This window comes from Triticum dicoccoides, chromosome 6A, assembly GCF_002162155.2.
Source record: "Triticum dicoccoides isolate Atlit2015 ecotype Zavitan chromosome 6A, WEW_v2.0, whole genome shotgun sequence".
Lineage (NCBI taxonomy): Eukaryota > Viridiplantae > Streptophyta > Magnoliopsida > Poales > Poaceae > Triticum > Triticum dicoccoides.
The window spans coordinates 117,408,965-117,428,328 of NC_041390.1; the positions used below are offsets into that span (position 1 = coordinate 117,408,965).

At 45.6% G+C, this 19,364-nt stretch overlaps 1 protein-coding gene across 1 annotated transcript; it reads right to left on the reverse strand.

Annotated features, from left to right (window-relative positions):
• Positions 1–7,993: 7,993 nt before the first annotated feature.
• On the reverse strand, positions 7,994–13,873 carry LOC119315439 (abasic site processing protein HMCES-like). Its single transcript, XM_037590070.1, has 8 exons — positions 13,600–13,873; positions 13,330–13,507; positions 12,919–13,004; positions 12,275–12,387; positions 11,215–11,280; positions 10,634–10,740; positions 9,563–9,628; positions 7,994–8,729 (listed from the first exon to the last, which is right to left on the reverse strand). Exons 1-8 carry the CDS (start codon positions 13,734–13,736, stop codon positions 8,247–8,249), a joined length of 1,236 nt encoding a protein of 411 aa, XP_037445967.1. The 5' UTR covers positions 13,737–13,873; the 3' UTR covers positions 7,994–8,246.
• Positions 13,874–19,364: the final 5,491 nt, after the last annotated feature.

Consider the following 19,364-nt stretch of genomic DNA (forward strand, 5'->3'; position numbering starts at 1 on the left):
AGTTCATCACAGAAACTGGTTCTTGTGACACCTACACCAATTAGTGAGAAAGTTAATAATAATGATCATGAAAATTCCGATCAAGTTGTCACTGAACCTGTAGATCAACCATAGTGAGATCCGCACCAGAGTGGTACGGTAATCCTGTTCTGGATGTTATGTTACTAGACCATGACGAACCTACGAACTATGAAGAAGCGATGGTGAGCCCAGATTCCGCAAAATGGCTTGAGGCCATGAAATCTGAGATGGGATCCATGTATGAGAACAAAGTGTGGACTTTAGTTGACTTGCCCATTGATCGGCAAGCCATCGAGAATAAATGGATCTTCAAGAAGAAGGCTGACGCTGATGGTAATCTTACTTTCTATAAAGCTCGACTTGTTGCAAAAGGTTTTCGACAAGTTCAAGGGATTGACTATGATGAGACCTTCTCACCCGTAGCGATACTTAAGTCTGTCCGAATCATGTTAGCAATTGCTGCATTTTATGATTATGAAATTTGGCAAATGGATGCCAAAACTGCATTCCTGAATGGATTTCTGGAAGAAGAGTTGTATATGATGCAACCGGAAGGTTTTGTCGATCCAAAGGGAGCTAACAAAGTGTGCAAGCTCTAGCGATCCATTTATGGACTGGTGCAAGCCTCTCGGAGTTGGAATAAACGTTTTGATAGTGTGATCAAAGCATATGGTTTTATACAGACTTTTGGAGAAGCCTGTATTTACAAGAAAGTGAGTGGGAGCTCTGTAGCATTTATAATATTATATGTGGATGACATATTGTTGATTGGAAATGATATAGAATTTCTGGATAGCATAAAAGGATATTTGAATAAGAGTTTTTCAATGAAAGACCTCGGTGAAGCTTCTTATATATTGGGCATCAAGATCTATAGAGATAGATCGAGACGCTTGATTGGACTTTCACAAAGCACATACCTTGACAAAGTTTTGAAAAAGTTCAAAATGGATCAAGCAAAGAAAGGGTTGTTGCCTGTATTGCAAGGTGTGAAGTTGAGTAAGACTCAATGCCCGACCACTGCAGAAGATAGAGAGAAAATGAAAGATGTTCCCTATGCTCCAGCCATAGGCTCTATCATGTATGCAATGCTGTGTACCAGACCTGATGTGTGCCTTGCTATTAGTTTAGCAGTGAGGTACCAAAGTAATCCAGGAGTGGATCACTGGACAACGGTCAAGAATATCCTGAAATACTTGAAAAGGATGAAGGATATGTTTCTTGTTTATGGAGGTGACAAAGAGCTCATCATAAATGGTTACGTCGATGCAAGCTTTGACACTGATCCGGACGATTCTGGATCGCAAACCGGATACGTGTTTTTATTAAACGGTGGAGCTGTCAGTTGGTGCAGTTCTAAACAAAGTGTCGTACCGGGATCTACATGTGAAGCGGAGTACATAGCTAATTCGGAAGCAGCAAATGAAGGAGTCTGGATGAAGGAGTTCATATCCGATCTAGGTGTCATACCTAGTGCATCGGGTCCAATGAAAATCTTTTGTGACAATACTGGTGCAATTGCTTTGGCGAAGGAATCCAGATTTCACAAGAGAACCAAGCATATCAAGAGACACTTCAACTCCATCCGGGATCAAGTCCATATGGGAGACATAGAGATTTGCAAGATACATACGGATCTGAATATTACAGACCCGTTGACTAAGCCTCTTCCACAAGTAAAACATGATCAGCACCAAGGCTCCATGGGTGGTAGAATCATTACTGTGTAATCTAGATTATTGACTCTAGTGCAAGTGGGAGACTGAAGGAAATATGCCCTAGAGGCAATAATAAAGTTATTATTTATTTCCTTATATCATGATAAATGTTTATTATTCATGCTAGAATTGTATTAATCGGAAACATGATACATGTGTGAATACATAGACAAACAAAGTGTCACTGTTATGCCTCTACTAGACTAGCTCGTTAATCAAAGATGGTTATGTTTCCTAGCCATAGACAGGAGTTGTCATTTGATTAACGGGATCACATCATTAGGAGAATGATGTGATTGACTTGACCCATTCTGTTAGCTTAGCACTTGATCGTTTAGTTTGTTGCTATTGCTTTCTTCATGACTTATACATGTTCCTATGACTATGAGATTATGCAACTCCCATTTACCAGAGGAACACTTTGTGTGCTACCAAACGTCACAACGTAACTGGGTGATTATAAAGGTGCTCTACAGGTGTCTCCAAAGATACTTGTTGGGTTGGCGTATTTCGAGATTAGGATTTATCACTCCGATTGTCGGAGAGGTATCTCTGGGCCCACTCGGTAATACACATCACTTAAGCCTTGCAAGCATTGTAACTAATGAGTTAGTTGCGGGATGATGTATTACGGAACGAGTAAAGAGACTTTCCGGTAACGAGATTGGACTAGGTATTGAGATACCGACGATCGAATCTCGGGCATGTAACATACCCATGACAAAGGGAACAACGTATGTTGTTATGCGGTTTGACCGATAAAGATCTTCGTAGAATATGTAGGAGCCAATATGAGCATCCAGGTTCCACTATTGGTTATCGACCGGAGACATGTCTCGGTCATGTCTACATAGTTCTCGAACCCGTAGGGTCCGCACGCTTAAAGTTCGATGACGGTTATATTATGAGTTTATGTGTTTTGATGTACTTAAGGTAGTTCGGAGTCCCGGCTGTGATCACGGGCATGACGAGGAGTCTCAAAATGGTCGAGACATGAAGATTGATATATTGGACGACTATATTCGGACACCGAAATGGTTCCGGGGGTTATCGGATATATACCGGAGTACCGGGGGATTACCGGAACCCCCCCCCCCCCGAAGGTTAATAGGCCTCATGGGCCCAATTGGTGGAAGAGGAGAGGCGACCAAGGCGCAGCCGCGCGCCCCTCCCCTCCCAAGTCCGAATTGGACTAGGAAGGGGGGCGCCCCCCCCCCCTCCTTTCTCCCTCTTTCTCCTTCCCTCTCCTCTCCTACTCCAACATGGAAAAGGGGGAGTCCTACTCCCGATGGGAGTAGGTCTCCTCATGGGGCGCGCCAAGGGTGGCCGGCCCTCTCCCCCTCCTCTACTCCTTTATATACGGGGAGGGGGGGCACCCCCTAGAGACACAATAATTGATCCCTTGGATCTCTAAGCCGTGTGCGGTTCCCCCCTCCACCATAATCCACCTCGGTAATATCGTAGCAGTGCTTAGGCGAAGCCCTGTGTCGGTATAACATCATCATCGTCACCACGCCATCGTGCTGACGGAACTCTCCCTCAAAGCTCGGCTGGATCGGAGTTCGAGGGACGTCATCGAGTTGAACGTGTGCAGAACTCGGAGGTGCCGTGCGTTCGGTGCTTGATCAGTCGGATCGTGAAGACGTACGACTACATCAACCGCGTTGTGCTAACGCTTCCGCTTTCGGTCTACGAGGGTACGTGGACAACACTCTCCCCTCTCGTTGCTATGCATCACCATGATCTTACGTGTGCGTAGGAATTTTTTTGAAATTACTATGTTCCCCAACACATCCCTCTAGTCATGCAAGTGATACATGATCCAAATCGACTAGGCCGTGTCCGATCATCACGTGAGACGGACTAGTCATCAACGGTGAACATCTCCATGTTGATCGTATCTACTATACGACTCATGTTCGACCTTTCGGTCTCTCGTGTTCCGAGGCCATGTCTGTATATGCTAGGCTCGTGAAGTCAACCTAAGTGTTTTGCATGTGTAAATCTGGCTTACACCCGTTGTATGCGAATGTTAGAATCTATCACACCCGATCATCACGCGGTGCTTCTAAACAACGAACCTTCGCAATGGTGCACAGTTAGGGGGAACACTTTTCTTGAAATTTTTGTGAGGGATCATCTTATTTATGCTACCGTCGTTCTAAGCAAATAAGATGTAAACATGACAAACATCACATGCAAATCATAAAGTGACATGATATGGCCAATATCATCTTGCGCCTTTTGATCTCCATCTTCGAGGCGTGGCATGATCACCTTCGTCACCGGCATGACACCATGATCTCCATCATCATGTCTTCATGAAGTTGTCTCGCCAACTATTACTTCTACTACTATGGCTAATGGTTAACGATAAAGTAAAGTAATTACATGGCGTTTTCATTGACAAACAGGTCATACAATAAATTAAGACAACTCCTATGGCTCCTGGCGGTTGTCATACTCATCGACATGCAAGTCATGATTCCTATTACAAGAACATGATCAATCTCATACATCACATATATCATTCATCACATCCTTTTGGCCATATCACATCACATAGCATACCCTGCAAAAACAAGTTAGACGTCCTCTAATTGTTGTTGCATGTTTTACGTGGCTGCTATGGGTTTCTAGCAAGAACGTTTCTTACCTACGCAAAACCACAACGGTGATATGCCAATTGTTATTTGCCCTTCATAAGGACGCTTTTCATCGAATCCGATCCGACTAAAGTGGGAGAGATAGACACCCGCTAGCCACCTTATGCATCAAGTGCATGTCAGTCGGTGGAACCAGTCTCACGTAAGCATAAGTGTAAGGTCGGTCCGGGCCGCTTCATCCCACAATGCCGTCGAATCAAGATAAGACTAGTAACAGTAAGAAAATTGAACAAATCATCGCCCACAACTACTTTGTGTTCTACTCGTGCATAGAATCTACGCATAGACCTAGCTCATGATGCCACTGTTGGGGAACGTAGCAATAATTCAAAATTTTCCTACGTGTCACCAAGATCAATCTAGGAGATGCTAGCAACGAGATAGACATACCCTTGAAGATCGCTAAGTGGAAGCGTTACAAGGAACGCAGATGATGGAGTCGTACTCGCGGCGATTCAAATCGCGAAAGATCCGATCCAGCGCCGAACGGACGGAGCCTCCGCGTTCAACACACGTACAGCATGGGGACGTCTCCTCCTCCTTGATCCAGCAAGGGGAGAGGAGAAGTTGAGGGAGAACTCTGATAACACGATGGCGTGGTGGTGATGGAGCTCGTGGTTCTCTGGTAGGGCTTCGCCAAGCACTATGGAGGAGGAGGAGGAGGAGGTGTTGGAGAGGGGGAGGGGCTGCGCCAGGGGAAGGGTGTGGCAGCCCTCCCCCCACTATTTATAGGGGAAAGGGGAGAGGGGCCCGGCCCCCTAGATCCCATCTACAAGGGGGGCGGCGACCAAGGGGGGACTTGCCCCCCAAGTCAGGTGGGAGGCGCCCCCACCCCCTAGGGTTTCTAACCCTAGGCGCCTTGGGCCCCCTTGGGGGCACACCAGCCCACCAGGGGCTGGTTCCCCCCTTTGTTTAGCCCACTAGGCCCACCGAGGCAGGTGGCCCCACCCAGTGGACCCCCGGACACCTTCCGATGGTCCCGATACAATACCGATAACCCCTGAAATTATTCCGGCGACTGAAGCAAGACTTCCCATATATAATTCTTCACCTTCGGACCATTCCGGAACTCCTCGTGACGTCCGGGACCACATCTGGGACTCCGAACAACCTTCGGTAACCACATACTATTTCCCATAAAAACTCTAGCGTCACCGAACCTTAAGTGTGTAGACCCTACGGGTTCGGGAACCATGCAGACATGACCGAGACATCTCTCCGGCCAATAACCAACAATGGGATCTAGATACCCATGTTGGCTCCCACATGTTCCATGATGATCTCATCGGATGAACCATGGTGTCGAGGATTCAATCAATCCCGTATGCAATTCCCTTTGTCTATCGGTATGTTACTTGCCTGAGATTCGATCGTCGGTATCCCCATACCTCGTTCAATCTCGGTACCGGCAACTCTCTCTACTCGTTCTGTAACGCATGATCCCGTGACCAACTCCTTAGTCACATTGAGCTCGTTATAATGATGCATCACCGAGTGGGCCCAGAGATACCTCTCCGTCATACAGAGTGACAAATCCCAGTCTCGATTCGTGCCAACCCAACAGATACTTTCGGAGATACCTGTAGTGCACCTTTATAGCCACCCAGTTACGTTGTGACGTTTGGCACACCCAAAGCATTCCTACGGTATCCGGGAGTTGCACAATCTCATGGTCTAAGGAAATGATACTTGACATTAGAAAAGCTTTAGCAAACGAACTACATGATCTTGTGCTACGCTTAGGATTAGGTCTTGTCCATCACATCATTCTCCTAATGATGTGATCCCGTTATCAACGACATCCAATGTCCATGGTCAGGAAACCATGACCATCTATTGATCAACGAGCTAGTTAACTAGAGGCTTACTAGGGACATATTACGATCTATGTATTCACACATGTATTGCGGTTTCCGGTTAATACAATTATAGCATGAACAATAGACAATTATCATGAACAAGGAAATATAATAATAACCACTTTATTATTACCTCTAGGGCATATTTCCAACATATCGGTGTCCTTATTTTTTTCATCCATTTTCTCAACAAGTATTTTCATATGGTGAGAGTATTTAGGACCCAAATTGTGAGCTTTAAATTTGCTCCAATCTAGCATCATCTACACCCTCACCGCATTGCCCCCTTTCCAAACCCATAGTACTAGGAACATAGATTTTGCAGGCGAAAAAACAGGGGCATTTGCTGAGAAAAACATAAAACATGGATGGTTGCAGGGTGATATTGCCACAAACATATAGAATAAAGTTGCCATAGTATATGGGTATGGGCAAAACATTTGCATGGTATGTAAAATGACCAAGGTTGTGACCATTAAAATGAAAATTGTTGAGAAGAGTCATTGATTGTATGTGCAAGATGAAATAAAAGTTGCCATGATTTACTGAATTGTGAGAAAATATGGTACACCATTGACATTTCGCATGAGTATTTAAAATAAAAATTGTCACGGTGGAACCATCAGAGCTGCCAGAAAGCAAGAAAAATGTTATTAGAGAGTCGTTGATTCATGTGTCAGAAACATCCATGGTTTATTGAATGGTGAGCATTATGATGTAGTGTTGCCATGAAGCAACATGAAAAGTTGCCATGTTAGTGAAATAATGACGGGTTTTGGTGTTTTCATGTGATGACAATGTGGCCAGTGAAACAAATGACGGGTGTTATAAGATTCGTCTCGGGTAAGATTGAATCGAGCTTCGCGTTGGTCTCCGCTCCTTGCTACTTCACCGTACTCATTGCCTCCGAGATCTGCTGCACCACAGCGATCGGTCCACGCTTCTTTGGCGCCAGATCGCCCAATCAAAGCGGTAGTTCCTGCCGAATGATAGGTTTACAGCGGCAAACGAATCTGCTACTTACCTCAGTCAGACTAACAGATCATGCCAGAATCGACTCCTGATACCAATCGTTACGCACGTGCCAGGGTTTGTCTCTCTGGTAAGGTTATGGATACACAAGAGGAGGGAGGGAAGAGGAGAATTACAGAGAATAAGGGGAAATGGTCCAGGTTCTAGTTGTTCGACGACCTCTTCTTTCTTCTTCCCTCCTCATATAGCTGGTTCACCTATGGTGCTCGAGTTTTCTCTTCCTTGCGTTGGACCTCGAATCCCGATCCAGCCTTCGGTTGCGGCGTGTGGCCTTGGGTCAGGCCATGCCATGGCACCAATGTATTGTCTTAATGCTATGTATAACCTATTGCACTTAAGGCCTCCTTTGGTTCATAGGATAAAAATATCATAGAAATAAAAAAATCATAGAAAATGCGATGACATGCATCTCAATTCCTATAAAAAAACAAATGGCATTTGATGCATATGATAGGAATTTTTGCATTGAGTCTAGACTAATGTTTTTTCTTTTGAGATGTGAAGAATTGGTTCCTATCATACATAGGAATAGGAATATATTCCTGCAAACCAAACGACCCCATAAAAAATTTTCCTTAAAAAATCCTATCCTATGAAATTCGTATATGATTCCTTCAAACAAGAATCATACTTGCTCAACATTGTCAAAGTATATCACCCGCAAAAAAAAACATTGTCAAAGTATAGAGGCCACCTCCGATCAAAGTATTAATTTTACTGCATAAGGAAATGATCTAAGAGCTAGACATCCGGTAGCATGCAATCGATCACCGCACTTCATGCATTTTGTTTCGTCATTGGCCAATACTGCATGCATAGCGCCAGTTGCAGTGCTGAAGAGAACTACGAGTAGTACTACTACACTAGATAAAGTTCTGTTAGTACTAGTAACTGCTTAAGAGCTGATAGATAGCCCAAGTGCAGGAAGCTAGACTACCTGAGAAGCTACTCTACTTCTTTGCAAAGTAGGAAAACAGCGACGCTTGCCCATCCTTCGGGCCCTTCTCCTTTTTCCTCACAGGGGTGACCGGCGATCTCCCACTCTTCCCCATCTCCATCTCCGCCTCGACTCCAGCGTCCTCTATCTTCCTCTTGATGCCGAAAGGATCTCGCTCCTCGACTGGATCGTCGGGCAGCATCCCGTCTTCTTTCTTAATACCTTCATCGGCTTTATAGAAAACTTGTGGATCCAAAGTAACAGGTTCATTCTTAACTACTGTACTTGAAGCACTTTGCTTCTCTAGAGAAGCCTGGTGGTGTTGCTCTGTTTTGTTTGATGGGTTTTCACCTGAATCATTATCGCGCTCCTCTTTCGCCGTCTTGAAAGCTTGTGTTTCTGCAAACTCTCCTGATGCCTTCTCTGACTTCACTGGTGCGGCTGCTTTCTTGGTGAAGAAATTTGAAATTGGCTTTTCACTGGGTCCTATTTTCACCTGCAATTTGGCAAGCAGCAGCAGAAGAAGAAAATCATTGCACATCTTGTCGATATGCAGAAAACACACAATAGGGTAGTTGCAGAATTATCATAGGTATAAATTGGGCGGTACAACTGTGTGTACCCAGTAGTACACTGGAGGAATTTTACTACTACTGTACTTAACTAACATTAAGTAGTTCAAAAACCAGTTAATAGTGCTGAAGATAAACCTAAACAGGTTATATCTTCAGATCACATACAAATAAAGAGCAAGAATGAGAACATTTATCAAGCATCTCATTTCAGCACGTAAGAAACCCATGGGTACTTCATTACGTACACCAGGAAAATTGCATGTTTAATGGATAGTCAGTGTACAGCAGTGGAAATCCGCATTTATATGCTAGGTCAATGAGGACCAATTATCCATCTGTTAGCTAGAGGGGCGACTTTGCGCCCAGCCTGCCTGTGTTCAAGGCTTGGCCTCTATGCTACTCAGGGTAATTCTCCTCTTAAAAAATACGACAGATACTATAGCATGTTGGTCTAGGTTTTTCTTATGCTACTTAATGATATCTTTCATGCATTAGAGAACATCCATAAATATTTGAAGGTTGTGTCATCTTAACTCTTTTAAAGTAGTGTGTTACTGCAAGCGTGAGCTACGTGCACCGGGCTGCCCTTTTTGCCCTTTTTAGTTACCCTGCCAACATTAGGCAAGGGCAGCAATACAATGAACAGAGCACACAGTGTACCACCTGTCACAGTTTAATCCCAAACAATAGTAATGCCCAATGTATCAGACATAAACAAAAACCAATACAACATACTAAGCATAGTTTCCTATACCTCTTTGATGCAATCAGGACCCTGAAATGATGTTTTGCCCATTGCAGTTGTCACTGGATACCAAACCTGCAGAAGGGATCGATTAAATAACGTTATAGAGTCATACTATCAGAAATTCAGAGTGATGATCATTTTGGACCCACGAGTTTGGCTAAGGGACCACATTGGTCATCTAAGTTTCAAAAGGCACAAATAAGTCCCTAAGGTGTATCCTTTGAGTGACGGACAACAAGATTACAAGACGAAGATATAACATACAAGATGCAAGCTGCTTGTAAACATGGCCAAAGAGGACAACATGTCCATCACGGCTATGCCATCTGGTCCAGCAGAATTCTCTCCAAATCTGCCACCACCTCACCCGTTCCCCATCCATCGTCGTAAACTAACAACAACAACACTCTAGGAAAAGACATCATCTATGCTCAACAGCTCAACCAACATATATCGACATGCTGCTGTTGCAGGATGCTTTGAATGAAAATACGAGATCAAGAACGACAGTGTAGCACTAAAAACTAAGTCAAAGAACAGAGTCATGTCTAATTTGAGAGGATGGATGACTAGGGGAAAAATGTCAATTCTTAGAGTTGGGAGCGAATGTTGCTGACCCACCAGCCCACCGGCATAGTGGGGCATGCTACCTGAGGGGACAGTTTTACCTAAGATGCAAACCTCACAGACTTGTTTCACCTGTTTGAAGGCCTGGATCATTAACCTTATATGATTCATACTCCCTCCGCTCCAAAATAAGTGTAACCTTATATGATTCATCCTCCCTCCGTTCCAAAATAAGCGTCGTGGTTTTAGTTCAAATTTGAACTAAAACCACAAGACTTATTTTGGAACGGTATGAGTAGTATTGAATAACCATAAATGTGCTACTAGCTTGATGAAAATGAGAGAAATTTAGCTTTTGCTTGGAAATGTGTCTCCTGCCGAATTATAGTACAACAAAATGTAACATCATTAAACTAGAATTTCATCAAAATCAATGTTGTTTAATCAAAAAAGGTGATTTAGAAAGATGGCCATGTATGTACTGTAACATGATTCACATCATGGACTTACTAAATCAGTTCCTTCATAGGGTACAGTTATTTCTTCCAGCTTCACGGAGCTATTGTTCAACCAAGCATTAACAGAGTCTTCATCGCCCAAGATTACCGGCATTCTATCTGTCAGCACATGTTAAAGTTTCAAATAGTGCATCTCACAGAAACACCATTTGCAAATAAGTTTCCTATATCTATTACCAAAATGAGGCATTATCCATTTATCCCTGTTAAAATGCACACCAGCAGAAATCCTTACCAGACTATGGTTCCATCATAGATGATATATTGGTACTTCATTGAGAACCAACTATCTATCTCCCTTAGTCCTAAACAAGACTTTGCAAAAGGAACATGAAGAAAGCCACTCCATGCACTAACCAACCAGTGGATTCCCAAACTATCCATTCAGTAGTTCCATTAATCATGAAGTCATTCTAGAGTAGGGCTATATAAATTTAAGAAATGTAAAATAATAGGTGTAGTCAATTATCCAATGAACTCTGAAGCAGTTTCAGAGCAGCTAAAGAGTAGGCGATAGTACATGAATGAACAATCTGAGAACCTGGGGCAAAGACCAAAGAGTAAGCAACTAACCATGAAGCCATTTCAAAGAAGTTGAAACATGGGTAGTCAAAATAGTAAATGTATGGAGGGTCTCTCCTGTGAAAAAATAGCAGGTAATATTAGTATTGCAGTAAATAAATTATCCTTTAAGAATTAGAGTAATAACAGCCTTTACATTTTTATAATTCAATTCTAACAAATTGGCACAATTATACATCGTGAACAACAGAAAGCAAAATGAGAAACATAAAAAGGAAAAGGCAGACCACAAAAAATCATAAAAGAAACATAATTACAAAGTAATGTACTACAAAACATCAATAGTGTGACAACTTAGCCAATGCATAGTGTTCTACCAATGTCCAGCCGTCCAGGTAATAGCTTATCCACCCTTCCATGCAACGATTGCACACTTGATGCATTAATATATAAAGAACAGTGATTATTCATGAGGGTAGTACTTCAAGTTTGGTATAAAATATACAGTTTGAAATTTTCATTATCAAATTCCTTCCTACTGATAATGTCTACACCGCGAGGCACATTAAGATAACAAGAAAAAAATCAATGTAGTCACAAATTCTTCCTGTCTCTAAACCAATTATGATCTACATATCTGTGACTACAACTGAGGGTATGTATATATATAAAAAAACTTAATTATGAGCCCAAATGTCTGAATCAATTGGCCAGATAATTTTGATCTACTTTAACTAGTTTGTGCTTGATCAGAAACACCTGAAGAAACGATCTCTCCTAACAAGCAAAGCAATTATTCTTATCTCTATCTTCCAACTGACACCACCAAGCCGATGAACAGCCATATGGATGCTACAGTAGTCACTAGACATTTGGCTAGAATAAGTTACAAAAGGTGTTAGCAGAAAAAGTTCCGCTGCAGTAACTCCCAAGGATTGAATCACAGGAACAAAACAAAGGGAGACAGCTTTGAACCTCACCATCTGGAAATAACAAACTATGTAGAGAGTGTGATCACCAAAACGCGAAAACTCAAACTTTCAGTTCCATAACACCAATGGCATTCAAGATACAAAATACAACGGAATGTGTAAAAACTAAGTATCCTAACCTTCTGAATTTGTCCAAGTGTCAAAGAGGGCAGCAAACACAAGAGGCCTCTCATCCTGGAAATGAATGTAATATGGTTGCTTTTTGGATCCATCCTTTTTCCACTCATAGAACCTGAACCCCATACAAAACACAAATGCACTATTAATACAAGAATTTAGTCACAAACTATTTTTACAAAATGAAAAGTTTGTTATCATTCAAGTGCTTACATCAATTAAAACACGCCCACATATATATGAACTAACAACCAAATGCTCTATGCTATAAACACAAACAACCATAAAGGCGGACCATAAATAGAAGTTTATTTGGTAACAGAGAGGGGAGGGTTGAATCCTGGATCTGTTGACTGGTCAAAACCGGTCAACAGAGAGGGGAGGGTTGAATCCTGGCCGGTTTTGAGAGTTGGGGGTTGTAATTTAGATGGTATTGGAGTTCGGAGTTGTAAATTAGACTAGGGCAAAAGTTGAGGGTTGAAATATGCACTTCTCTCTCTACAAACTTAAACCTATACCATGCAATTTGCAATGTATCAATGGACTTTGGGCAGGGAGCATCTGGGGTCATGCTTAGGATCAACAGAGATATAACGAATCCATAAATAGAAGATGCAAATAGTAGTAGTCAACCATATGTCCATACCCTTCTACTGCAACAAGACATCTATTCTTCGGGATAAGTCGCCTAAACGAAGCCTTTTCCTTTATAGACTCTGATCTGGCATTGAACTGCATAACAAAAGCAATCAGCTCATGTAATGCAAAACCAACCGAACATTGAATGAGCATAGAGACATAAAGAGAAACTAAGCTCCAAGGCAGGCATGGTCCAACATACATGCCATGCTAACGGCAGGTCATATAGTCGGATAAGTGGTAGTACAAAGCATGCCACTGGCTTTTTCATTGTTTTAACAGCCCATTGGCCCAAATCAACTGCACTCTTATCAAAACGTGGCTAATAGCAACTTAACCACCGCACTGCACTGCCAATGAAGTCCAATCTACAGTGCCCCATCTACAGAAACTTGTGGAAAGTCAGTGCATATCGTACCATCCTGAAATGGTCGGGCTTGTCGGTCTTGCTTGAGAAGCTGGGGACGAGCCCCCACTTCATGCACTGGATAACCGGCCCTTGCTCCTCCGCACCTCCTTCGCCGCCCGCCGCCCGCGCTCGCAGGGTCCCCACCGGCAGAGACGCCCCCGGCGTCACGTTGTACGACGGCCGGAACCTGCGCGCCGCAACCGAGAATCGAATAGCTGAAGAAACGAGAGGCTTCCTAATGGCATATGTGACCACGTAAGGTCGAGACTCTCCTCTTACCGGTCCATCTGGAGCGTCCGTACGGCGGGGGCGTCTCCTCCTCCGTCGCCGCCGCCGCCGGCGGAGGTGGCGGTCGGGAAGCCAAAGGCCCTGGCTGCCTGGGCCGCGCTGAGGGTACACCTGGCCCTGCCGCACATCTCGGATTACTCTCGCAGGCCGCCGACCGCCAAGCGCCGCTGTTTGCTGCCTGGGGTGTGGGATTTGGGGCTTTGGGGCTTGGGGGTCGGCGACGACGAGGCCAGAATTGGGGCGCGGGAAAGGGGAAATAACTAGTTTATTTGGTACGGCCGTGGAACGGTGCGTCTGCGTCGGTTTGGAAAACAGAGTTGGACTGTTCGCAGTTCGTCTGGTTATTATTTTTTTCTGAGAGAAGAAAAAGCAGTTTATTTAGGAAAGCTCTTCTTTTGCCCTAACTGGTGTTTGCCTGGTGTCAACCGTGTCGCGAGCCGTTCGATCGAGCTTGATCATGTGGCGCTCGTCTCTCGCGCCTGCCAGTTGAGTAGTCTCGCGCAATTGGGCGCAGTTTGACCATGATCAAAATCGAGCTTGGCAGCAGATCCGGCGCGATGCGAGAGTCTCCATGCTACGGCGAGCCGAAGCGGCAAAGCCAAGGCGACGAAGGGGAGCGGAGGAAAGCACATCAACGATGACGCTCCACTGCGCAGGTACTCCACACCCCCAAAACGAGCCAGAAATGCTCAAGACATGCATATGGAGTGAGGTATGCGGGCAAGGGGGGCTCGATGGAGCGATGCTCTTGAGGGCCGAGGGACTCGTTGGAGGGCTATTGTGGGGCGGAGGGGCTCGACGTCAGGGCGATTATACGTTTCCTGCAACGTAGATCATGTGTGTGGGTGGATTTTGCTTCGTTTCAAAGCAATGAATTCGCAGGCAGTGCAGGAATCCACTGCAAGAGAGAGATGTGATCGTGGGCTTGACAAAGTAGGACAATCTCATTCTCCAGTTTTTTTGCGTAGTTTTTCTATGCAAAATGGAATGGTGCTTCATTGTAGCACAAAATGGGACGTATGTTTCAAAAAAATGGGACGTGCTTTGATTTCTCTAGGCACTAGCCTTTGATTTTGGCTAGGGATAGATTTAATTCTATGCACCGAGGAGTGATGTTTAGTTGTAGCACAAAAATTAGTGGTGTCTTTTGTTCATTTGCTAGGATTTCCCTGTCAAATGGGGTTTGTGAATTTTGATTGCATGCATGGGGATAGATAATGTGATACGGCTTCATCAGTAGTTTTGTTTTCATTTTTCACCAGCAAGGATACTTTTGTATGTGTGCTCTAGCAGATTTTTCATGCTAGACAGTTATAAGTAGCATCTGTGTTTTTGTTTTATGCGGTGGCCAAATGCCGAGAGTTTCTCATAAGTAGCTCATGGATTATATTATATATGTAGTGGATTTATATCTAGGGTGGTGGATGTTGTGTGTTGCCAGTGGAGGGCCAATGCAAAGATAGTGGTTATAATCTAGCAGATGTGTGCTTCATCAAGTAGTGGCCAATGTGGAGAGAGTGTGGGTTTTACCCAATTGATCTGCTGATGGTGTTGCATAATTTAACAAGTACAACATTTTCATTTTGTTGTGGTTTGTGTTTTTCCTCGCGGAGACTTGAACGATAGATGATGAAGAATCTACTAATGGATACTTCTGAACATGCTTTTCAACAAGTGCAGGCGGTGCCATGAGCCAGTGTTGCGGTGCTGTGAGGACTGCCGAAACCCGTAGTCGGAGCTGCGGGCCAGTGTTGTGATAAGCGCCATTGGAGCTGCAGACCGGTGTTGTGGTGGTCGCGGTGGCGCTGTAATGGGTGTTCGGAGCTGCGGGGGGTGTTGTGATGGTCACCGCGCTGCAATGGGCGTCCGAAGTTGTGGGGGTGTTGTGATGGTCACTGCGCTCCAATGGGCGTCGGAACCTGTGGGCGGATTTTGTGATAACTGTTGTCGTGTTGAAATGGGCGTCTAGAGCTGTGACTAATACAGGAACCCCTAATTAGCAGTGTTCGAATGTGAGCATCGACAACGTTCAAGCTGAGCGTCGTCAGTGCAACATTGCTGGTGACGAGGACATGTACCTAGGGTAGGGTCCCAGGCCTGACCTACATACCCTACCCAAGGGCATCACATACAAGAATTCAAAACCTACAGAGTTAGAAGGGAGGCACCGACCAGAACGACCACCGCGTACAAGTCACTCGAAGACAAGATCCACTCGACAACCTCTCCGCCACTCGACCACTCCTATTCACTCGGAGTACTAGGCATCACTCGGAGGCAGAAGACCTAGAGCCATCCAAAGATGGCAATGGTCAGCCAGTCAGTCCATCACCATAAAGAGCATCAAATACAGACGTTACCAGTAACGCTCGCACCCTTTACTTCTCTATTGAACCCTTGCATAATGGGGCATTCATGAGGGGCCAGCGGACTCTATATAAGTCGCCCCTCCGCTCCTGCACAAGGGTTCACACCCCCTGTAACTCATCACACTAGATAAAAAAGCTCCCGTAGCACTGAGATGTAGGGTCTTTACCTCTTTCAAGAGAGGCCTGAACTCGTAAGTCCGAGTGTACAACCTCGTCGTAGCTAGGCTCTGCCCTTCCATACGTACCCCTAACCTCTACTGTCGGATCTGTTCACACGACAGTTGGCGCCCACCGTGGGGCAGGCGTCTAAGTGACTTCCGGCGTGGTTGCGTTCTTCAAACTTCTTCATCATGGTTTCCGGGGGCGGATTGCCCCTGGGTCACGAGATCCGTCTTGGTGCCCTCAGTTTTGTCGCCGACGACTCGGCATGGCTCCTAGAAGCCCCTCTAAACGTCAAGGCGATCCCTATTCGCAGGGCGGCGCACTCCCGTGCAAGTTCCTGTGGTGTCGTCCTCCGGCAGCCGTCGACTCAGTATCAGTCGGCTCCGTCGGCGTTCTCCTTCCCTGCTGCTAGCCATCTCAAGCGATTTGGGCGCTCTCGGCTCCAGCGCTGGGTGAGGCATGCGGTAGCTCGTCAGTCGTCCACTCTGCAGATCGCGGCAATCGGGCCCAATGAGTCCCTCTACGACTTGTTCGGTCCACAGTCTGATCACTCAGATGCACCTTCCGAGTGTGAGAGCAATGACCCGGCGGCGGAAGTCCTCGTGATTGGCTCCCAGCGTAGCCCACCAGGATTTCCCCATGGTGGAGTTGAGAGCGGTGGCCCGTCGCATGTTAAAGACGAGTATTATCCGCAGCCTCTCACAGTCTCACTGCGGAACAAAGGGAAGAACTGCTACGCAGGAATGAGCAGGTCCTTTAGACTCCCATCGCTGGCACGACCGCCGAGGCCCAGGCTTTGGAGGCTGTGTGCGTGGCCACCCTGGCCTAACGCACGTGTCTGGAGGAGCTCCAGAAGTCACTCGAAGACCGTGCTCACAGGGAACCCCCAAGTTCCAATCGATGACAGCGGCAACTATTCCCGAGTGGATCGTGAGACGAGTATCAGGTATTCCACACTCCGATCCAGAATGTTGCGACTGCTGCGCGGATTGTAGATTCCATCCAGCCATCCCGATCTGAGGTTGGAGAAGGTCTTCGGCAGATCCGAGCATTGCTCAGAGCGGCTGGGGAACAGAATTCAGTCGTTTCCCAGTCGTGCAACAAAATTCACAGTAGATCCGTGAGGGCAGACACAGTTCAGTCAACCCATAGCCCCAGATCTCCTCTGTGGCATGATGATCATGGTTACCACTAGGATCAGTACCTGGATCAAGGCGGCGGTCAGTTTTCTCCTCGACATCATCGTGATGACCGCCGTCGAGTGTCGATGCTCCCTCTGAGGGGTGGTTCGTACATGCCCCGACGGTATGATGACAGGCGCCCATATGGAGATGAGCGGAGGGATCCAATCGATCCCTGAGATCTAGGGTTCAACCAAGGTCAGTCCTCGTACAAAATCTAGTCGACAGAGTCAGAGCTCGCCGAGAGAGTTTGGATAGAGATCGTCCGAGTGGAAGTGTTGTGTTTGTCTCTGGGCCCGAGTGTTTCAGTAGGGCCATACGGGCTGCAGAGATACCGCCCAACTTCAGATTGGCCACAGGGGTAAACAAGTTCACTGGCGAGTCGAAGCCAGAAACATGGCTAGAGGATTACCGAGTGGCTGTGCAGATTGGTGGGGGCAACGATTATGTCGCCATTAAGCATTTGCCCTTGATGTTAGAAGGGTTGGCCCGGGCATGGTTGAACCAGTTGGCTCCTGCTAGCATATACTACTGGGAAGACTTGGCTCGAGTGTTCCTTAAAACATTCGAAAAGGCACTTGCAAACATCCCGTCGGGCTGACTGAATTGCAGCATTGCGTTCAAAAGCTGAATGAAACCTCGAGAGATTACATACAGCGTTGGACCACACTTGACCATGTGGTTGAGAATGTCACTGAGCATCAAGCAATCTGTGCCTTCAAAGATGGTGTCAGATACAGAGAGCTCATTCGGAAGTTTGGGCAATCTGGAACCTTGTCCATGAGTCGAATGGTGGAGATAGCCACTCGGTATGTGAATGGCGAAGAAGAAGATCGTCTCCACAGCGGCAAAGGAAAAACTAATGAGCATGAACCCAACAACACTAATCCCAGACGAAAACAGAAGCACGAAGCTGAAGCTACTGGTCAAGTAGAAGCAGCCGCCGTGGCTGCACAAGGCAAGTTCAAAGGGAAAGCCAGAGATTAGTGGATACCCAAAAAGAAGAGAGAACAGTCGGGACAAGACATCCTCGATCTGTCGTGTGCCATTCACACCAAGAAAGACGAAGAAGGTAACCTGATATTGCCCAAGCATACCACTCGACAGTGCAGGTTGTTGATTCAGCAATTCCGTGATGGGCAGTCGAGTGAAAAGAGCCCCGAGGAAGACGATGACGAGGAAAAGGCCGAGGATTACCCCAAGGACAATGCCACCCTACTGATTTTCACTGACGTTGAAAGCAAAAGCTGACTGAAAGTCATCAATAGAGAAGTAAATATGGCTGTCCCAACAACTACGACATTCCTCAGGTCATCAAAAAACCCCATCACTTTCGATCAGTCGGACCACCCAGCTTACGTTGCTACCCCTAGGCGGCAGGCACCAGTGGTGGATCCGGTGGTGGGAGGCACTGGACTGCGTAAAGTCCTCATGGATGGAGGGAGTGGGTTGAACATACTCTATGCTGAGACCCTGAAGGGAACGGGCATTCCGATGTCCCGACTCGGCGAGAGTAATATGCAGTTTCATGGAGTCATTCCAGAGAAGAAGGAAAAAATCACTCAGTTAGATTGCTCTGGATGTGGTTTTTGGTGACTCGGAGAATTTTTGGAAGGAGAAGCTGACGTTTGAAGTGGTGGACTTTCACAGTGCCTATCATGCTATCCTTGGCCGACCGGCTTATGCATGTTTCATGGCCCACCCATGTTATGTGTACCTCAAGTTGAAGATGCATGGGCCCAAGGGTGTGATCACGGTCACGGGGAATAGGTGATGTCTACTACGCAACCTTATTCTTGTAGACACGTGTTGGGCCTCCAACCATAGAGTTTTGTAGGACAGTAGCAATTTTTCCTCAAGTGGATGACCTAAGGTTTATCAATCCGTGGGAGGCGTAGGATGAAGATGGTCTCTCTCAAACAACCCTGCAACCAAATAATAAAAAGTCTCTTGTGTCCCCAACACACCCAATACAATGGAAAATTGTATAGGTGCACTATCCGGCGAAGAAATGGTAATAAAAGTGTAGTATGGATAGTAGATA

Bases quoted from the DNA above. Each gene is read 5' to 3' on its own strand.
- LOC119315439 (XM_037590070.1), bottom strand. From the start codon at position 13,736: ATGTGCGGCAGGGCCAGGTGTACCCTCAGCGCGGCCCAGGCAGCCAGG. The intron at 12,388-12,918 runs GTATGGACATAT...TATGGGGTTCAG, and splicing joins TGTCTTGTTGCAGTAGAAGG to GTTCTATGAGTGGAAAAAGG. The intron at 9,629-10,633 runs GTAAGTCCATGA...TCCCTTCTGCAG, and splicing joins CCTATGAAGGAACTGATTTA to GTTTGGTATCCAGTGACAAC.